The sequence below is a fragment of the Danio rerio genome, chromosome 14 (assembly GCF_049306965.1).
Source record: "Danio rerio strain Tuebingen ecotype United States chromosome 14, GRCz12tu, whole genome shotgun sequence".
In the NCBI taxonomy this organism is placed as follows: domain Eukaryota; kingdom Metazoa; phylum Chordata; class Actinopteri; order Cypriniformes; family Danionidae; genus Danio; species Danio rerio.
The window spans coordinates 32,768,863-32,790,141 of record NC_133189.1 but is presented as its reverse complement, the minus strand read 5'-3'; the positions used below and the strand labels follow the sequence as shown (position 1 = coordinate 32,790,141).

General features: G+C 34.0%; 2 protein-coding genes across 3 annotated transcripts in view; one reads left to right on the top strand and one right to left on the bottom strand.

Annotated features, from left to right (window-relative positions):
* Positions 1-1,469, top strand: part of nxt2 (nuclear transport factor 2-like export factor 2) — a 16,494-nt gene extending 15,025 nt beyond the window's left edge. Inside the window, 1 exon segment of the mRNA NM_001312912.1 lies at positions 1,162-1,469. Coding sequence (NP_001299841.1) covers positions 1,162-1,346 — 185 coding nt within the window. The 3' untranslated portion in view covers positions 1,347-1,469.
* On the bottom strand, positions 1,462-21,279 carry acsl4a (acyl-CoA synthetase long chain family member 4a). 2 transcript variants are annotated; one of them, XR_012389408.1, is made up of 15 exons: positions 21,211-21,279; positions 16,853-17,336; positions 15,932-16,109; positions 15,630-15,739; positions 13,652-13,790; positions 13,314-13,464; positions 11,613-11,736; positions 11,414-11,485; positions 11,185-11,324; positions 10,197-11,099; positions 7,932-10,154; positions 6,912-7,103; positions 5,916-6,030; positions 5,630-5,787; positions 1,462-3,142 (listed from the first exon to the last, which is right to left on the bottom strand). XR_012389408.1 is itself a non-coding variant. In NM_200649.1 (15 exon segments), coding segments are annotated over 14 exon segments (2,121 nt in total). In that variant the 5' UTR covers positions 17,192-17,336; positions 21,211-21,275; the 3' UTR covers positions 1,462-2,984.

Genomic DNA, 21,279 nt, shown 5'->3' with positions numbered 1-21,279 from the left:
GTCTTAAAAAGCCTTAAAATGTCTTTAATTTCAGAAACAAATTTTTAGACCTTTAATGTTAAAAATAAGTTGTAGGTTGAAAAAATTCTAATTATTATTACAAGCCAATGTAAAGCTACCCAATCGGGCCAACACCCTTCCAATCAACAACAATCCATCTCAATAAAATTTTTAACAAATGTGTCCTTGATTAACTCTATTTACTATATTAACTTCATAACATTTGTTTAGAAGTTCTCCATGTATTTTTGTACCTGTTGTGCATGAATTCATTTTATCAGTTTCAAAAACTTATACTTAAAAAAAAGTGTGTGTGTGTGTATATATACCTAGAACATTTTTACACATTTAAAACTTTTGGCTAAGAAATATGTAAATGAGTAATGTTTAGTAATTAATTAGCAATTTTATTTGACAAGGTATTAAATTTAGTATGCTAAAGTTTGCCTGAATTTAGTCTTTGAATATTGGGATGCTGTGTAGTTTATAAAATCCAAAAAATCTGTCTGGATTTGACATCACACGGCTTTGTTCACTGCAATGACCAGGGTTATTCCTGCTGTTGTAAAGGCACCACCTGCTGGATTAGCATTTTTATTAAGAATATTTATAATGTTTTAGTTTAGGATTGGTTCCCTACTGTCAGTATTTAGTAATTATACTGCAAGTTAAAATGTCAACAATGTTACTGGTTGAAATGTAAATTGGTGACGAGGTCTTAAAATTTAAAAAGGGGTCTTAAATGGTATTAAATTTCAATCTCTGATGCCTGTATTTACCCTGAAAAAGGTTTTTACCTTTGTTTTCTTCTGTAAAATGAAGAGATATGTAAAAATAATGTTAGAAACCTGCAACCATTGGCTTCCACAATAGGAAATTCAAATACTATGGAGGTCAGTGGTTACAGATTTCCAAACATTTTTCAAAGTAACTTTTTAAACAGAAGAAAGAAACTCAAACAGGTTTGTGACAAGTGAAGGGTGAATAAAATGTTCAGTTTTGGTTGAACTATCGCTTTAAGTAGAAGCTTCATCATTCAGTGTAAAAAAATATTTTTGAAAGTCCATTATCATCTTTGACCCATTTATATATTTTAAAATGTCCTTCTAATGCTAAAAAGACAAATGATTTCTAATAATTTCTTTTCTCCTTTACACACAGAACAAGCAACTCAAGGCCAGACAACATTGTTAGTGGTTGCAGCGGGCTCTGTGAAGTTTGAGGGAAACAAACAGAGATTCTTTAACCAGAATTTCTTACTAACAGCTCAAGCCTCTCCAAACAGTGACCAGCCTGTATGGAAAATCGCAAGTGACTGTTTTCGGTTTCAAGACTGGGCAAACTGAGCTTCAGCTGGCTTTTTTTTTTTTTTTTTTGTAAACTACTTATTAAAATGTGTTCTGTAAATAATAATAATAAAAAAAGCAATGTTTGTTGAACCAAAAATAAAATGCCACATCATTTGAGTACAAAATGATTTTACTTGTCCTCAGCACATAATACATACAGCAACACACAATAAAAATAATAAATAAGCATCATAGAACATTCTACAAGCAAATTCACAATTTCTCAACGCAAACACTTGACTGCTGTATATTCTTGCTTATGGTGACGGTAACCCTGAGGGTCGTGAGGGGAAAATATCTGCTGAATTGGTTGAATTTGATGGCTGTTAATTTAACAATGGCTAAAAATCCCTGAACACAAATAATAGTGCAAATGACAAAATCATCATAAATAAAACGCACATCCCAGAATGAAACATTTGGTAATCCAAAATGTAAGAAATTACAGTGTTTATACAGATCACACCCCTTTAGAATCAAATAAATTAAACAAGGGTTCAAATGAAATGTAGTTTTGACCAAATAAATTAAAATACAGTATACAATATAAACTGACGGACAAAAGCTCAACCTCACTTCCTTTACATTTATAGAGGGAGAAAAATTCATTTTCTAATGTTTCTTTTTTCAAACAATTACTTTTTTTTTCCTGTCTTTTCAACTTCATACACAAAGCATTGCAATCTGACATGTTGACGTATTACCAAATATTATTAAAAGCCTGCAAAAGTGGAATATTCAACATAAAAAAAGCTTGTGACAATCGCTAAACTGAGTGGTTTTTAAAAAAGATCAGACGTGAAGAGATTAGACAGATGTAATACAAACTTTACATCTGTGGCTTAAGAAGGAATTTGTTCATAAAAAAATGTTCCCTTCATTCAATTTCAATCTAACTAACATCAAAAATACTAGCAAACAAACCACCTGCCAGTCATCTGAAACATCCTGAGTCACTCCATGAGTAAGAGTAAGACTGACTAGTAAATGTGTGAATTCCTAAAACTAGAACTCAGAACATTGTAGTTCAGTGAGAAAAACTTGCTTTAAAAAGAAATCTCAAGTAAATAACGACTATTAATGCACTGCATGGGTGAAGCACAGTAATCTACTTCTAACTTATAGTCAGTAGGGAATTAACGTTTAATACAGTGACCAATCAGAAGGCACAGAAACATCACTATATATTAGTTTTGCAGTGCAAAGACTTCACCTCGGCTAGCGGATTCAGTGTACAAATGCTATCAAACAAAGCAAGTGAACGAAAGATTCACACGTATTGAAATGAGCGCAGGTGATGGCAGTACATCGCTGTTGTATGGTTGAAGTTCTTTTTACAAGAGTGTGCTAAAAGGAGAAACGACTCATTAAAATCATCCCTTACCCAACAACATCCCCATCTAATCAGCTACAACTTTAATTGTAAACTATTTCACAGCAGAGAGACTACGAAGCCCACAATGCTCAGGAGTAAAAAATGTACACAGATCAACAGCAATTGAGAGCTGTGTGCGTCACTAAGCAGTGGGCGGTGGTGAAAATTGTGGCAAATGTTTGTTTTACATTTATTGATATACAGCAATGTTGCATGGTGAGGAGCTGATGAAGATGTCTTTGGCTGCTGTTATAGAGGTCCTACTTGTGGCCATACATTCTTTCGATGTCGTTGAGATAGTGGTTCTTTAGCTCTTTCCTCTTCAGTTTGAATGCATCTGTCACCAGGCCGGTTTCAGGTGTCCACGGCTCCGGACTCAAATGGACCATAACAGGAATCTCGAAGCGCTGGAGTTTAACTGAGGGATGGAAAGATGGGTCAATCATATGCTTTGTGCTCAGGATATTTTGTTTTTGTGATTATAAATATAAACTTTTAGCAATATTATTAGTCTTCAGTTTGACATAATGCTGAAGAAATAATTAGTATATACTATATTGGTGAACACAAAAGATTTCTTTAGAATATTTTTTTCTTGTGATTAAAAGATACATTTTCTGGATTAGTCAGGGTTTCCAGGGTTTTTTTTTTTTTTTTGGACACAAGGACTTGAATCATTAATAATTTTAAATCAAGCACCTCTGTGTATCACACCCCAGCATATATAGCACCATGAAAATCCTTCCTGTTCCTAACATTTCATTTACACGTAATACTGTATCAGTAAAACATAAGACTTTTAAAAGACATTTAGACCATCATGAATGAAATTCTAGACTTAAACAGGTCTAAATGCTAAAGTTTTTTTTTCAAATATCCCAGAAGAAAAGATTTTCAATTGCTCTATCAAAAAATGATTAAAATGTAATAATACAATAATAACAAATTAGTTTAAATATTATTTTAGTCATTTTCAAATATCCATTTACAAACCCTATTACCCTGACCAAGAATAGAACAAAACAGCTGTCAACTAATTCAGTCTACAATAATAATAATAATAAAAAATATAGGTCAGGTCAATATCCATAGAAATACATAAATGGAGAACTTTTAAACAAATATTGCAGTAAGAAATACAGTTTACAGTTTAAATAAAAAGTTAAAAGCTTTAAGACGAAATGTTGGCCATTGTATGGGTATTAAGGGCCTGAGTTAGTAGCTATACATGAACAAAGGAAAATTAAGACCTGTTAAAGAATATTTAACACCTACAACACAACATTTAAGTAGATTTTAGTATATTTTTAAGGACCAAAATGTAGTTTTTGGGATTTAGGACTAAGACCCAGCTGATACCCTGTGTATTTACATAACAATTTCATAATGAGGATGTTTTGAATGTGTCATTTTCAAGCATCCATTTTAAAGTCAAGTTCACAGAACTTTCATACGATTAGTTGAACTCAACACTGGCAATGCTGAAATTTGGTTTCTGAAGTATTGATATAATGCATTATTTGTCATAGCTCATGTAAAAGATTTAAATTTAAGATGTTTAAATTGACTTTTTGTTTAGTTTTTGATAGCAGCACTGTACAATTGCTGAAATAACAGCATAAACTTTAAATTCTTGCACTTTTAACGACGTGCTTGTTAAGTACTTTCCTTGAATTCAAATGTCTAAAATTAAAATAATTTCTAGAAGGGTGGGAACCCTAATTATTACTCTAATTAGTCAGCATTATTAGTCTTTAGTCTGACATAATCCTAAAGAAATCATATGTATATGCTAAATTAGTGAACAAGAAAGATTTCTTAAGATCAATTTTGTATATTAATAAACTTTTTTTCTGACAAACATTTTCAGTGAAAAGACAGATAGGGTCATTACATGATGCTTTTGAGGGACAATGATTTATATGGTATTCTGTAGAATTATAAATATTTAACTTTTAATCAATAAAATGCACACAAGCTGACTAAAAAGTATATCCAAACCAAATGAAGAAAAAACAAAAACGAAAACATCTGCAAGCTATTTTTTGTACCTAAATGCATTGCCCCAGGGATTAAACTATATTTTACCAAGTATGTTTGTGTGCCTTGCCTGGTTTAGGCCTGTTGTGGATAAATAAAATGACAACAAAACTGTCTTAAAGAGTAATTAACAGAATCGGTTTTTAAATGATTCCTCAAAACAAATGAAAGCGACTGTGTTCATGAATGGGTCATTGAATCATTTTTTTCAGTCAATGGTTTATTCAAAAATAAATTAATTCTGGAATGAAACACCACAGTGTTGTTCACAGATGCACCAATTTTCTGCTCCGGTTTTAACTGGAAAATTTTCATTGGTGAAACAGAAAAAACATTGTTAAACCTATAACGAGACAACATTACCTCTAACACTCAATATTAACCTTCCTTTAATTGAATATTAGAAGTATAATAGTACTTATAACAGGAAATATACCATTGTAATATATAGTCTATATTTAGTATTATCATCATATAAATATAAAACAGTTTTTTGCCTTCATGACCTGATTTACAGGGTTATTGTAACTTTCGAATAGGCTCCATCATATAGTCAATGACTTATGACTTACAATGCGTTTTTGGTCGATTTTTACAAAGTGGGTGACTTGATTATATCCGGCCCTAAATCATTAAAACAAATGCTTCAATTGACAAAAAAAACAATCTGAATATATTCTAAACTACTTTATGAAAAAAGCATTGTAATATAAAAACAACCTGTGTGGTTTTCATGCTGAAAATGTAAACTGGTTAAGCCAGTCTTCACAGAATCTCAATCTGAGTGAATTTCCTAATGAAGTGTACACGTTTTGATCTTTACACCTTGTCAGTCACACCTATAAACACTGTAACTGATACTTACTTGAATTTGCGACTTCTTTAATTTCTCTCAGAACTTCCCTTTCCATAACTGGGTGGTTACAGATTTCTTCCCACGTGCCTTCAATGCCTTTCTGATTGGCAAGAGCTGTCAGTTTCTTCTGATTAGGAACAATGAAGCTGATAACGTAGTTCTGGTCACTGGTGGGCAGAGAGAGAGAGAGAGAGAAAAGAGGTCAGTATACAGCGCATCTGCTGTTCTGAAGAGAGGAGCCTTTGTTAGGGTCAGTATCATCCCATAAGCATCAGACAAAGCCGAGTGTGCAAACCTGTTTGCGTAAGCGCAGATGTTGTCAACGAAAGAGCAGTTCTTCAGCGCTGACTCAACTTTGCCCAAAGAGACGTACTCTCCAGCTTGAAGTTTTACAAGATCCTTCTTGCGGTCTAGAGGTTACAGATCAAATAAAACAAAGGGTTGAATATCAATAGATCATACAAACATATGATTTTAATTCAAACAAAACTTCCACTGTATTGAATATATTTGACCATCAATACATTCAGTAATCCTTTAATTCGATACACCTTATCGGTGGTCAATTAAGCATCAATGTCATGAACATACACATTTTTGAGGTGCTCGTTACTTTTGCACAACATCAACAACAAATACAGCAGATGCAAGGAAAATACAAAGCCATGAGTATCTATGAGTTTAATAAAAAAGGAGTACTAATGTATGAGTGTATGGTCTAGTGTTGTTGTGTTGCACCACATCAGCATTATCAGATAGTTAATTATGTCAGCGATATATTCATAATTTCCTAAACCCATTTGGGAAGAAAATAACATGCTTACAGTAACAAACATCATTTGCTCAGATGGATACACACATGCACAGTGTTAACATCCAAGTCAGCACGTCCAGTCTCAATCACTTCCATTGATTTTTAATGTAAAAAACAGCTTGTTATGCTGCTAGATGTTTCAAACATGTATTTTCATATTATATTATTTATTAGTATTGTATTGCCATCAACACATTTGTTTGTAGGGCAAGTAATTTACTGCAAGTTATTATTCCTTATCATTTCCCCTATAATCGGCATTTGTAAAAACAATCCCAGAGAAGAGCTTACTTCCGCATTGCACAATAAAGTCAATATACTATGTTTAGATTTGGAGTGTCATGTTGGTCAGTATGTGCAACTAAAATAGACATCCTGTATTATTAAGGCTAATGATTTATCCATTAATTCATAGTTAACGTTAACAACTGATCATGGGATGTTGTGAAATGTGACATGCCTAAAATCTAGACATACCAACAATCTGTAGACAGCCGTCAGCATGCATCTCTCCGATATCGCCAGTGCAGAACCACCGCTGGCCATTCTGATCGACAAAGAAGTCGTCATTATTACAGCCTTCAGTCCTGTAGTAGCCCATAGTCACATTAGGGCCACCGATGAGGATCTCGCCACGCGGATGAGGCTTGTCACGCTTTGTATAACCACCTGAAGGAAAGCATATAATGAGTTATAACCCAATGTTCACACTTTGCAAGCATGGGTTGGTTTAAAAAAACTTTATTCTATTGCTCTGGTAATGCTGTCACCTGAACCTTGGTGTGTACCAAGACCAAAAAATGGGTGTCAGACGACTGAAATATAAACGCAACATGCACTAAAGGCATCTAAGCTAATCAAAAAAAGAATGGGAGGTCACAAATGGTGATGCTACAAAAAAACAAAAGATTTCATGACAAAAAGAGTTGTGTGTCCAAAGCTCCATGATCATTAGAGGACCTATGTTATCCATGAATCAGTCCAGATGCCAGAACAGCTGTTTCTGGAATTCTCGGCACTGTTTTGAGTGCTAAACATTTGATGAGCTCTTACTGAGTTCTCAGCTGGTAAAAATAAAAACATGTACATGGATACAATGAGTACATTCACCCCAGGACACAGCGCCGTTTTGGATGTTCAGTTAAGTTCCACCATTAAATATAAATCACTAAATCATACTGAAAACCTGTAGCCATTTTAAAACATTAATATTGGAAAACTTTGTTAAATAAATTCAATATTAATGGCTTATGAAAACATCCAAGATTGTACCATAGTCTTCTTTTTAGGAGTATGACATTTAGGGTGGTCAACATGTATTAATGTTCTATAGCAACAGTTGTGTAATGATTCCACAGAACAAAATAACAGCATTTAGATTTGTAGGAAGCATAATAGAATATAATTTATAGTGAACTACTTTAAGGCTTAAGATATGCACAAGATATGTACAAGTAGGAGCTAAATGGAAAATGTGTACTAGTATTATTGACCCACCTTCTGCCCAGTCTTTGAGTTTGACCTCACAGCAGATCAGAGGAGCTCCTACTCGTCCTGTGCTGTAGTCTGCAACTGCACAACAAAGACACAAATGTCATCTTAACTAATTTGATAACAAAAAGAGTGTAAAGCTGCATGATTCTGGAGACATTAAGAAACTGTTTAAAATAGAGGTCACAGTTCTCCCACAATTCTCAATAGACACCATAAATATGAATAATAATAACAATTTAATAAAAGGTATGGAAGCGTGGTTTTGTTTTGTTACGACATTTTGCACATATAATTAAAATGAATATATATTTTAGATACTTAATCTAAAAGATTTAATAGAAAAACTTCACATGTTTCATTACTGGATGAAGCAGCATTTTTAAAGAATCTCTTGAATGATTTCTTTAGTGAAAAGTACATTGTTAATGGTTGTAAATGTAACACTACCAATTTAAACACACAACTTGAAGCTTTAAGATAGATTTAAATGGTGCTTTTTATCACTACTGTAGTCATCACTATTTATATTTCTATATGCTGTAAATCATGGGTCTCAAACTCAATTCCTGGAGGGCCGCAGGGACCCATGCTGTAAATTGTACATAGATAATTTATCAGTAACTTTGTTAATTGATGGCATCACATAAATTATGGGACATTCTACCAGTATCATACATTTTCACTTATAAATAATGTGACAGGGCCTGACCTTTAGGTTGTCGTCCTCAAAATAAATCATACAAAACAAGCATAAAAATCATACAATTCAATGATAGAACACAATCTTGATCACGTTCAGCTTCTCCATCAAATAACGTCATTTCTGAATCATAGCCTTGTTATGTTAAATTTAATGCAAATGTGACAGGAATGACAAAAAATATGGGGACAATTGTACATGTATTTGTATCATATTTTTGTAGTATTTAATTATAATTTTATGTTTTTAATCAATTGATGTGAATGATTACAACTTAAACTTGTTATTTATGAACTTTTTTCCCTAAATATCAGTTTTTGGCACAAAAAAACTATTAAAGCTGTAGGTTCAATTGGGCTGAGTACAAGGACAATGACAGGGTTTGAACATTTGCAAAGTGTTTTTAATAAAGAAATAAAAAATCTGAGAACCAAAATAAATGACATATTCCTACAGAACAACTCACAGAAATCAACCATCAGTCCATTTTAAAAACATTTGGAATGAAATACTTTTTATTCACTGTATTTATGTTATGTGTATTTATGTTATCAGTGACAGATAATGTACATTTCTGGTAGAAAGTCCATTATAATGGGATATATGTACAGGGAATTTTAATTTTCAACAAACTAACTCAACCGCTTCCAGTAAACAGTCAGGCCATTATAAAATTTCAGCATTTATAAATCTTTAAAAAGTCTCTCTCACAGTTTACACTTCTGACTGGGACCGTCAGGATGCGATAAAAGACATTTTAAACTTAAAATAAAAAAACTATACTTTTAAAAAGAACTAGAAAGTGGGCCAGTTTGTCTAAGTGCTATTAGTATACAAGTACACTAGTATACTTTTATACTTGACCATTGACCGAGTGTGCACACGAGAGAGACCGAGTCCAACATCCACAGGTTATGCAACGTCAACGTAATCTTGTCAAAACAATGTTGTTATTGCTGTAAGATGGCATTTTGTCAGACTATAAGTAAAGTTTCACAAACTGATTTTGAGAGGAGCATGTGATATGACTGATTGCAGCTGATCTCTTATGTTTAATCATTAGTAAGCCAATCAGATCATTCCAAACTCACTATAAATAGCCCGACTAGCATTGAGCTGCAGTCACGCTAGAGTTTGAGCTTGCGAAATTCTGTAGTACGGTGCTGTGAAAAGGGGCCGGATTAAACAAGATGATTAGACATTAACAAAAGCGAGCGATTGGTCCATGTTTTAAATTTCTGTCCAGAGTGGTAATGTTTTTATCCCCGATTGGTCTCACGCAGCCAAGAGATGTGATTTCGCAGGTCAGAGCTCACCAAGCTTGAGCCATGCGACGCAGCAAACTGCGAAACTTGAAAGTCTATGGGCAAAAAGGCCAGTGTGACCGCAGCTATACTCCCTCATCTTTGTTTTTTGAAGAATCCCACCATCCACCCCAACTCCTCCTTTCCTCCATTACCAGGAGGAGCTCTCGGGATTTTCCTAATCTTGAACCCCTTCACATGCTCATTGACTAGGTGGGAGCCCTGGGCTCAATTATCTCCGAGCTCAGGGTTCTCTCCCGGGACAGCATGCCAAACCTGCTATTATTACTAAGCAACATTTAAGTGTTAACTCTTTAATTTTTAAAATTTTTTTTTCAAGAATTAAGCGACCATTGGGAAATTAAAGTGATTCACTTCTGAGAATGTATCGGTCCTGTCAGATGTGGCATGCACTCTCATTCCCATAGAGCAGAGAGTGGCTGCATGGAACTCCACCGTGTGTGATTCAGAGAGCAGAAATTTGTAAACGTGCGACCATGTAGAGACAGAAATGACATGCCTGTGTGTAAATAAGATATTGCATATGGCTATTAAGCTTATTTATTTGAAGAAGTTGTGATCTGGCGCTATATCAAAATTACAATTAATTTGACTTAAAGGGGTGGCGGGGAAAGCCATTGGGAGGGTGGGGCGCCACCCTAAAATAGTGGTAAGTGAAACACTGGTTTTATATTTTAATGAAATTACATTAGTGATGTTGTAAAAGGAACTGTATGAAACTGAAAATAGTCACTTTCACTGGAAGTTTATTGGTGACTGAAACACTTGCCGTGCATATAGTGTTTCAAAACATGCGTGACTACTGTTCTTTGTGGGTCAAACACAAATTTGAATGCCCCATAGCGATCGTCCAAAGTTGAACAAAAACATGCAAATCATGTCGATTAAGATCTGATGGGTGTTTGAATTGAGATCGTGATCGTTTGACCATGAATCATACAGCTCTACAGAACAGCTTTAAGAAAAGATTCCTCACCTTCGGTGATAGTGCCTGCTCCACAGGTCTCCGTTAAACCATATCCCTGACCAACAGGACAGCAGAAACAGATGTTCATGAAGCGCTGAGTAGCAGGAGACAGAGGAGCTCCTCCAGACAACATCATTCGCACATTTCCACCCAGCAGAGCTCGGACTTTCTTAAACAAGCTGAACACATCAGGGAACGACGAGGATTAAATCTCCAGACTCATTAACAAGAGCACATGTGATTAACTGAAGCCCATTTTCTTACATATTGCAGAGCGGCGCATCGTAACCCTTCTTGATCTGCTCGAGCTTATAGTCGTAGGCCAGCTTGAACAAGGTTCTCTGCACACAGCTCATCTCTTGCACTTTACTCATCACGTTTTTATTGATGCGGTCCATAATTTCCTGATGGAACAAGCAAAAGGTGTGAGACTTTCAACAACAGAATTGATGTGAATGAAAGGAGAAGAAAATGTTAATGGAGTCTGACTTACAGGTACAGCGGCCATAAGGGAAGGTTTCAGTACGCTGCAGTCCCCTTTACTTCCCTTTTTAATTTTGGTTGACTGTAAGGAAAAGCGAGCAATTCAATCATCACACAGAGATTAATTTAATTTGATAATTTGGCAAAAAGCTCACAAATCTGTGTGAATATGTTGCTATATTTATCTGATGCTGTAAAAGGTGCAGTACCTGATCAGACAGGGTTTGTGGTGAAGAATAGCCGATTCTGCAGCCGTATGTCACACATGAGATCTCAGCCGTCATTTCCAGCACATGAGCAAGAGGAAGATAAGCAATATATGTATCCTTCGGTCTGTGGAAGCATACAGGCATACTGATAAAGACCACAATCGAAATTCACTCAGACATTGTTGGATTATTGGTGTAAATCTACTGTATTTAGTTTTCTCTATAGTGTATTTTTTACCCATCCGTCATATTGCAACTCTTCATTTTTCTAACGTAGACACATTTGGGCATGAATGTCTCAGGTTTGATCATTTTTCAAAGAAATGTCTTAAATTAGATATCAATTTATATACATTTTTAGATTTTTTGATTTTTTATTAAAAATTTTATTAGCAAAATAAACATTTTTTATTTGATTTAAATACCACTAAATGTACCATATTTTTATGTAAAATATTCATGATATATGTTCCAGTTAATATTTATTTTCTATGTTTATTTTTCACCACTACTTTAATTATTCCAGTAAGTTCCAACATTATCTGTTCTGTATATAATTTGTTGGGCTAATTTAAAATGCTTTTATTCAAATTGGTCACAAAAAAGAAAAGAAAAACATTTGACAATTGTTTCTTCATTTCTCTGGATTTACTAGATTTATTAGATATAGGCTTCACAAATTAATAGTTTTACTCAAAACATATGCTTATTAATGGAAAATACAGAGAACCTATACAGGGTTTCTGCAGGTTTCACAGAGTTAAATTTAAGACTTTAAGATGTTTTTAAGACCATTATGAATGGAATTTTAGACCCACAAAGGGCTAAAGGCTAAGGAATTCTTCAAATGGCCCTGATGGAAAAAAAGATTTTTGTTTACCTATCAAAAAAATATCATAATTTAATACATTTAATAATACAACAATACATAAAAAAATAAAACAATAAAATGTTTTAGATTTTATTTCCTAGCTAAATACTTTAAATATTGTGTAAAACAAGCAAGATCTACTTAAATAATAATAAAAAAATGAACAAATGTTTTAAAAGTTTAAAAAAATATAATAAATTAAATCAACAATCTGTCCAGGTCGGTGTTCCCAGCAGTAAATACATGGATAACATTAAAACAAATGTTACTGTAAGGAAAATAATTAAAGCATTATGATAAACAAAGTTAGATATTACCTTTTTAAATAGAAAGTTTTACTGAGATGATTGTTGGTGATTGTATGGGTTTTGGCCAGATCTGGTAGCAATACATGAACAAAGAAAAATTAAGACCCGTTTAAAAAAAGATTTAAGACCTACAACACGATTTCGGTAAATTTAAGACTTTTAAAGGCCTAAAATTAAAATTTTGAGATTTAAGACATTTTAAGAATTTTTAAGACCCTGGAGAAACCCTGCCAGAACAGCTGGGAAGTCTCTTATTTTTATTTATTTCCAGAGCTATACATACATGTTTTTGTAATCATAATAAAAAAGTATGGATAAGCATACTTAATTATATTTGGCAATGCTTCATTGGAGTTCATTGTGCTGAATGACGTCATCTACAGTAGGAAAAGAACTACAAACTGTGTGTCTTGGCTGATATTTTTTCCGTCTCTTTTTTAAAAAACAACTGAATGCTAAAACTGCTTATATAACCATGACCGCTGAAAATAAAAAGGTAATATTGCACTCTATTATACACACCCCAACCCAGGTATCCTCTCACACTGGCCTGCCATGCCTCCAATCAGGTTACTGTGGATGATCATCACCCCTTTAGGTCTCCCGGTGGAGCCGCTGGTGTACATAATAACAGCAAGATCTGATGGGACGGGCTTCACTATTGGTCTATTCACTGAAAAACAAAACAATTGTTGTTTATTTCTCTGCTGATGGAGACGAATCCATTACAGTGCAAATTTTGATTCAAATCAATATTGTGTGGTGGTTGAACATTGGATAAACTAGAGAGAATGTTAATTAGCATATAAATAAAATGTCAACTGTGAAGTTGGTGCTTTTAAAGACTTAACGGTACTTACAGTTTTCTGGCTTGGCTCCCAGCTCTTCAACTGAGTGCATGCTGTGGATCTGGATGCCCTGTGGAAATCCTGCTGTGTTCATGCTCTTATTGTCCACGTAGATGATGTGCTTTAAATTGGGAATTTGAAGAAGAACACTCTACATGGGAATAAAAATGTGAATAAACAAATTTATATAAAAAAACAGAACTTTTAAATAAATACATACATTTTTAAAGCCGGCTGGCACTAGCTTTAGCTTTTGACTGTCAATTTGTTGAACTCCAACATTAGAAAGATAAAAGCAAAAGATTTTGTGAAAAACCAGGCCCGTTCAAAAATTAAAGAGAAAGTTCAACCATAAAGTAAAAAATTCCTAACGATTTACTCAATTCCTCAAATGGTTTAAAAAATTTCTCAATGCAAAAAAGACATTTTAAACAACTTCGGAAACCAGCCAATGGTTCACACCAAGGTTATTTTAGTTTTTAACTAAAGCTAAAACTTTGTTAAAAAACATTTTTGTTAATTGAAAATAACAAAGAAAAAAAAAGAAAAACTAAAACTAACCACAGTTACTAAAAAAAACTAACTAAATAAAATGATTTTTTGCTTCAGTTGAATTTGTTTGGTTTTAGGTTCAGCTAATTTAAAAATATTATTAAAAAAAAGCTAATTTAAAAATGCAAAACTATAATAACCTTGGTCCACATTCACTTCCACAGTAAAAATAAATATGGAAGTCAAATGGGAACCATCAATTAGTTACCAACATTCTTTACAATCTTTTTTTTTCAATAAAGGAAAGAAACTCATGAAGTCCAAATGTTTGCATTTCCATAGTTTTTGCTTACCAAACATGATTAATAAATGTCTGTTCACATAAAGGTTGACAACTATAACAAAATGGATAAAGGCAGAGCCCACAGCTGTAATAACAGCTGAGAGGAACAATATTGTTGGGAAAAGATAAATAAATAAATCGCTTGGTGTGGTTTTGTTTTTTCAGATGATAAAAACATTCACAGCAAATCAGAATGCAACAATGCATATAAAGCAGCAGGCAACAAATCATAATAAACAAACGTTAATGTGCATTAATGTGGGTAATAATATAGTTAATATAGTGTTAGCTGTCGTCAGTGTTCCTTGACATTGTATTGATTCAGAACCTACTGTACATTTAAGAAAATATCAACATTTTAACCGAGTTAGTTATGAGTGAATAAGCCAGATGTGAGTAAGCCAGACTTTTGTCAGATTCAGTATGGGTTTTATCTCAAATTTATATTGATGATGTGTGTCTATCCATCTATTCATTCATCTATCATCTGCAGTTTTTGAGTGTAGCAAAGATAATGCAACTGAAAAATGTGCTGTTTTGACATTGATTTGTGCCAGTCATTCTAACCTATTCCTTTTAACCCATGTGTATTGTTCAAATTGACAACCCTTTCATTATGTTTGTGGCTGTTTTTGGCCCATTGACCTCTATTATAACTACATTTTTTGATTGCAAAGCCATGACATCAAATAATGCATTCTTGACTGCTGGTGGTTTTCCCTGTTGGGAAACTGTTTAATTTTGACTTTGTCAATAGGGACAAAACAGCCATGAACATAACGAAAGAGTAGTGCATTTTGAGTGTATTGCTGAGCTTTTGTAAAATTTCAATTTTGGATTTTTCCAAAATGTGTGTCAACTTAAGATTTGTCACCAAAAATAGTCAATTTGCTGAAACACAGAGAAAGTTGTGGCCAAATTAAGCCTTGAAAAAAAATAAAATAATCTCAGCGTGAATGAAAACACCCCCAACAGCACAAAAGGGTTAACCTAGTTAACAGCTTGACAGAAACTCACATATTGTAATAAGCACTACAGAAATAAAGGTGACTTGACAGGATCTGCACTAAAAATAGCACACAGGATCAACAACTTTTCTTTGTCCAAACAATAACACGCTGAAAGAAAAGGTCGGTTTCTTAAATAAAAGCTCACCTTTAGTTTTGTTTCCAGCAATTCTATACTGGTGACCAGGTGTGTAACTCCAGACTCATTCAATCCATAAGCCACTGCGTCTTCTCCAAGAGTCGCATAAAAGGTGACCACTGCAAAAATAAATGAATAAAACACATGAAACAGATTAACAAAAGAGGATTAAGATGAAAGCATATTCATTACATTTTGGGATGTCACAAAAGCATCCGAATCATCGGCAAGCATTAAACCTATGACTATTTTTTTTTTAGGGATAAAGGAAAGTGTGGTAGATGAGAGTACAAATAATCTGGTTTCCTTACAGGGGAAGTTGCGTCTGAAGCAGGCTTGAGCGGTGATCATCCATTCAGCCCGCGTCTCACAGAAAATGGCAATGGTGCTTTTTGGCTGTTGTCCTAGTGCTGCCAGTCCGCTCCCAAAATGACTGACTTCAATGTCTAACTCCTCATAGGACTTCCATTTATATTCACCAAGAATCAACTGGCAATCAAAAGCAGTCACACACACACACACACACACACACATACGCGCACACACTTTTATATTAATAAACATTTTACCCTGGTGAATTTTTTCATCTTCATTACCAAATGAAAAGCTTTACAATTCATTTCTGCAGTATTTTTAAAAAACAAATTCAGAAAGTTCCAATTGTTTAACTTTTATATAAACTTTTAATATGTGCAATAAAAAAATCTATTTGTTTTTATATTAATTACCATTTATAAATCCATTACAAATAAAATATTAATGTAGAAGATTACATTCTATCCATCTATATATGTTTGTCAAACAATCTTTAAAGAAGAGTTGAGCACAAACTCAGTAATAATGACATTAATAATGACAAAATATGATTTCTGAAGAATCATGTGACAATGAAGACTGCAAAAAATTCTGCTTTTCCACTACAGCACATTTCACATTTTACTACTACTGGTTTTACTGTATTTGTGGTCAGATATAAATTTAGTAGAGAGCATGATCATTTCAAAAATTTTAAAAAGTCTTTCCATCCCTACATTTTTGAACATTAGTGTACATTTATGAATAAAATATGTTTTTAACTCTTTGACATTAGTCTTTTGTTCAGACCAGCGAGTTCAGTCTAAACTGAGAAAGGTCATGTGAATAACATAACTAAATTGGATTTGAAGCAGAAAACTGAAATTAAGCAATTTAGCATTGCAGCATTATATGAATGAGCATGTCAGAAAATGTACCTTTTTGAAGACTTTTCCATTTGGCTGAGTCTCATTGTCTTCACTCAGAACTTCTCGGGTTCCAAGGCAGTCTAATTTACCAAAACGCTCTACTGCATAGTCAAACAGCTTATCAAGGGTGTCTTTTCCAGGGAAGTCCACTGTGACCAGGGACTCGAAGCGATCCGTGGAGCGATATGGTCCATCCGGTTGATCGCTGGTTGACTTGGATTTGAGCCTCTTTGCCAAGGCTTTCTTTTCCTGGGCTCCTGTCAGAAAGTACCATGGCAGAAAGCTCAAGAGGGAGTAGAGCCACACTACTGCATGTACTGGAAACAAGAGAACGGCACTGAGGTCCATGTTCAGACGCACGTCTGCTGAGAAGCTGGAGGGGACTGAAGGATGAAGGGTCAGGCAGAGCCTGAGATACACTAAGATTGTTGCCTTGGGTCAAAGTTCAAAAAGATTCTAGAAGTGTCTAATATGCGACTCCAAAATGTGCAACCTGATGAGAATGACAATAACAAAAAGAGGAAATAAATTTCCATTAGATGCGCGCAACAACAAAATAACACATTATGAGAAATTACTACAAGAAAGAGCAAGTAAGATGCTTCAAGCAGAACAGCTTCAGATACTATTCAGATACTTTAATGAGACAAGTGAGGCTAATTTGAGGCCAGTCACATGTGCCACGAAAAAGACACATTCCAGGCCAGTGAATAGTGCGTCTCTCATAGTAATTTAGTAACACTAGTATGAAGTCACAATTTCCTCACAAATATTCTGCGGTGCCTGCTTTAGTCTAAAAACAGGGTAGAATGACGAACAAACCAACGACATGATATTAAAGCACAAGGTTGAAACACTAGCTTTTGCCTATTATTGTAGGCACATTTGATACACTTCTATTATGTGTTCTAGTTCCTGGTACAGCATGGCAGAAATGCCAAGGCCACTGGTTAGTCTAGATTTCAAGGAAGCACTATATAATATTGTAACAGCTAATCTTTTTCCTTGAGTTATCTCCCTCATTAGCCACGTAGGTGAACTCTGGCTTATAATCATTTCAACTCAGGGAGATAAGGTCAACTCCTGATCACACGACTGCTGTCAGATTAAGGAAGAAACAATAATAAGCTCTAAAGACGGATTCAACAGAAACAAATTCAAATGAACACCACTTTTACAACCTGTAAACAAAGACCTTGTAACATTTACATAGATTTGCATCACCCTGACACTGTGCTCAGTACTGTCCATGAAATAAGACCCTCTCTGATGGTGTGACCAGCTGTAGAGCTGTTGCAGTGGCATAAGCAAAAGGCAAAAGGTTATGATAGGACATAGTCCACTGACTCAGATAACCAAACCCTTCTTACTTCAACAATTAAGCAATCAGTCTGTTTGTTTTTAGGCTGACAACATTTTGGTGAACAGAGACCAAGTCACGATATTATCAATCCTGGTAAACCAGCATGTGATGTTGACACAACCCTAAGCCTATATTGGCTAGGGGCAAAATAATATCTGCTGCTTCAATGAAAAAACAAAAACAACAACAACAAATTAGGTATGATACAGAGATATTAAATGTTTTGAAGAAACAAATTAAATAATTGTTATGTTATTATGTACTTTAAATGCAGAATTGATCTTTAATTCTAAATGTAAATCTTTAATTCTAAAACGTTGTGTTTTGTTTACATAATACTCCAAGTTAAAAATTAACCCTTTTTAAGTCAGTAAACGAAGACAATTGCTGACAATGTGCAATTATAATGTGAAGGACATTAATTTTATAAATGTTAAAAAATTATTCAAATTAAATTCATTTAAATTTTAGTTACAAGTGACCATTAGATGACAGAAAATCTTACATTTAACACTAAAAACGTTATCTACAATTAAACGCCCCAATATTTAAAATCTTCACATACATGAAAGAAATATCACACCCGAAATTAATAAATGCTCTGTGTTTCTAATTCAAAGTTAATTACATTAACCATCAACAAATTAACTTCTAAAGAAACCAACTGTGTTAATGCTGACTGATGCAATTTCTTAATCTGCCCGGACGACCTAAAGCCAGTACAAAGGTTATACTCAATGAGAACCCTTAAATCCTGGTGAGAGTGGTCAGCGAGCGGAGACAGCCAATGATATCATTCCCTTCAGCTCACCCCACTCACGGACCAGATCCTCAGCAGGTGGACATACAGCGGACTGGAATAGAAGACTGGATGCTGGATCTGATCCCATTATCTGTGCAACACTTGCTATCATGCCTGCCCTTTACCAAGTGACCTCCGTTAAATAAAAGGACACATTCTGACAAGCTGACCTGAATGTACACTTTCAAAGTACACATCAATTGTGCTTTGAGTGGCTGTGATTACAGTCCTTTCACAAATATTAGCATAACCCATTGAAGACGCGGTCATGTCAAGTCTATCTTTCTGTAAACATAACATACAATGACGTGTAGTTGTAAAAAGATAGTTCAACCAAAAAAAAAAATCACGCTCAAACCATTCAGATTTAAGTGACTTTTGTTCTTCAGCAGAACATATACAGGTATGTTTATATATAATATCTAAACTAAATAATACACTAGCAAGAATTGCTTAGGTCTTATGAAAGGAAATGACAGGTATGTGCAATAAACTTTACATTATTTAAATATAAATTTTGAAGCCACAAACTCATTTCTGAGCATGTCCACTAAAGTTTGAGAGCATTCTGTCACAGTTTAAAATAGAAAAGAATGATGAATTAGTTATTGGTCGAAATTAAGTATGCTTAATTTACATACACAATGTCAGTCTGGAAGATGAACTGTTCAGATTCCTAATGTTAGATAGACATCATTATATGACAGGAAGCTCACAGTCCAGATTGTTTTAAACATGCTGGGGATTGTTTGCCAAGGCAGTAGATAAAATGTAATATTGTTGTAGCTTAAATAACTTTCTTTTTTTTCATTGATCAAATATTTTACTTGCATAATAAGACCTTAATGTAATGTAAAATATATATATATATATATATATATATATATATATATATATATATATATATATATATATATATATATATATACATACATACATAAACACACTCAAAAGTTTGGGGTCAGTATGATGATTTTTAAATGTTAAAAGAAAAGCTTATCCTGCTCACCAAGGCTGCATTTACTTCATCAAAAATACAGTAGAAAAATAGTGAAATGTTATTGCACTATAAAATAACTGTTCAAAAGTTGTTTATAATTTAATTTATTCCAGTGATTTAAAGATGAATTTTCAGCTTCATTACTCCAGTCTTCAGGGACACACAATCTTTCAGAAATCACTCGAATATTAATTATTATTGTTATTATTATTATTATTATTAGCATTATTATTAATGATAACAGTATTAAAAGCAATAATGACTGGAGCAATAACTTCATTTGAAACTATATTCAATAAGAAAAATAGTTATTTAAACTAAAAAAATAATAATTTAACCTTTTTTTACATTTAATAAATAGCTTGATGAACAATACTTTTCTTTAAAAACATTATATAAAAATGTTTATATAGTATGAATATACATTATGAATATACATTATGAATAACATTTATTATTATTATTTTCTATTTATGGGTAAACAATCCCTTTGATATCTACATTTACAAATGTTCAAGTAACACCATCAACAAATAGGGATTTACCTAATAACCGAAAATACCGTTACATATTTCAATCAAAAAAGCTGTGCCTATAAAGCTACCTAAAGTTATGATTCATTTGCATTTATTTTGGGCGCGACCTCATTATGTTCAAACTGCCGTCAGTTCTACGCAGATGCACGTGTTCCGTCCATCACCGTGGAAACGGTTCAGTTTGATAAATGAAACACGTTCCATTTCAACCACATCTCTATAAATAACGAAATCCGGTAACGTTATAGCTCTTTTATTCCGCCTGGTCTGATCATTGAATGTGAATATGATGACGACGGCTCTCTTCGTGGGATGCCAAACGTCAAACGCAGCATCATCATCATCACCATGAGAGCATGGAGGATGCCAAGACAAGATTTTCCCATCACATAGCCTCATTTCAAACAATTCTGAACCAAAACTCAATTTACACAGTTCAATCGCCATTCAGACATTGGAATGACGTATGGTTTTCATATCTGGTAGACCCAGTGGTTAGCAAAGCTAGCGTTTCCTTTATCGTTCAGCCATCTATCGTTATTAAAAAGTTGTCGCAGTAAACAGAGAAAAAAGAAGAAAACAGTCCTTTCGTCAAGCATAACCGAGCTCTAACGATTATAGTAGTGTTGTGGAGCTGGCTAGAAAGTGATGCTTGTTAAATCTTACCGGCTTTTAGTCTCTTTCCTCCTCAGCCGGATCGGGCATTCGTGTCTCTGCTTGCCAAGCGCAATGACC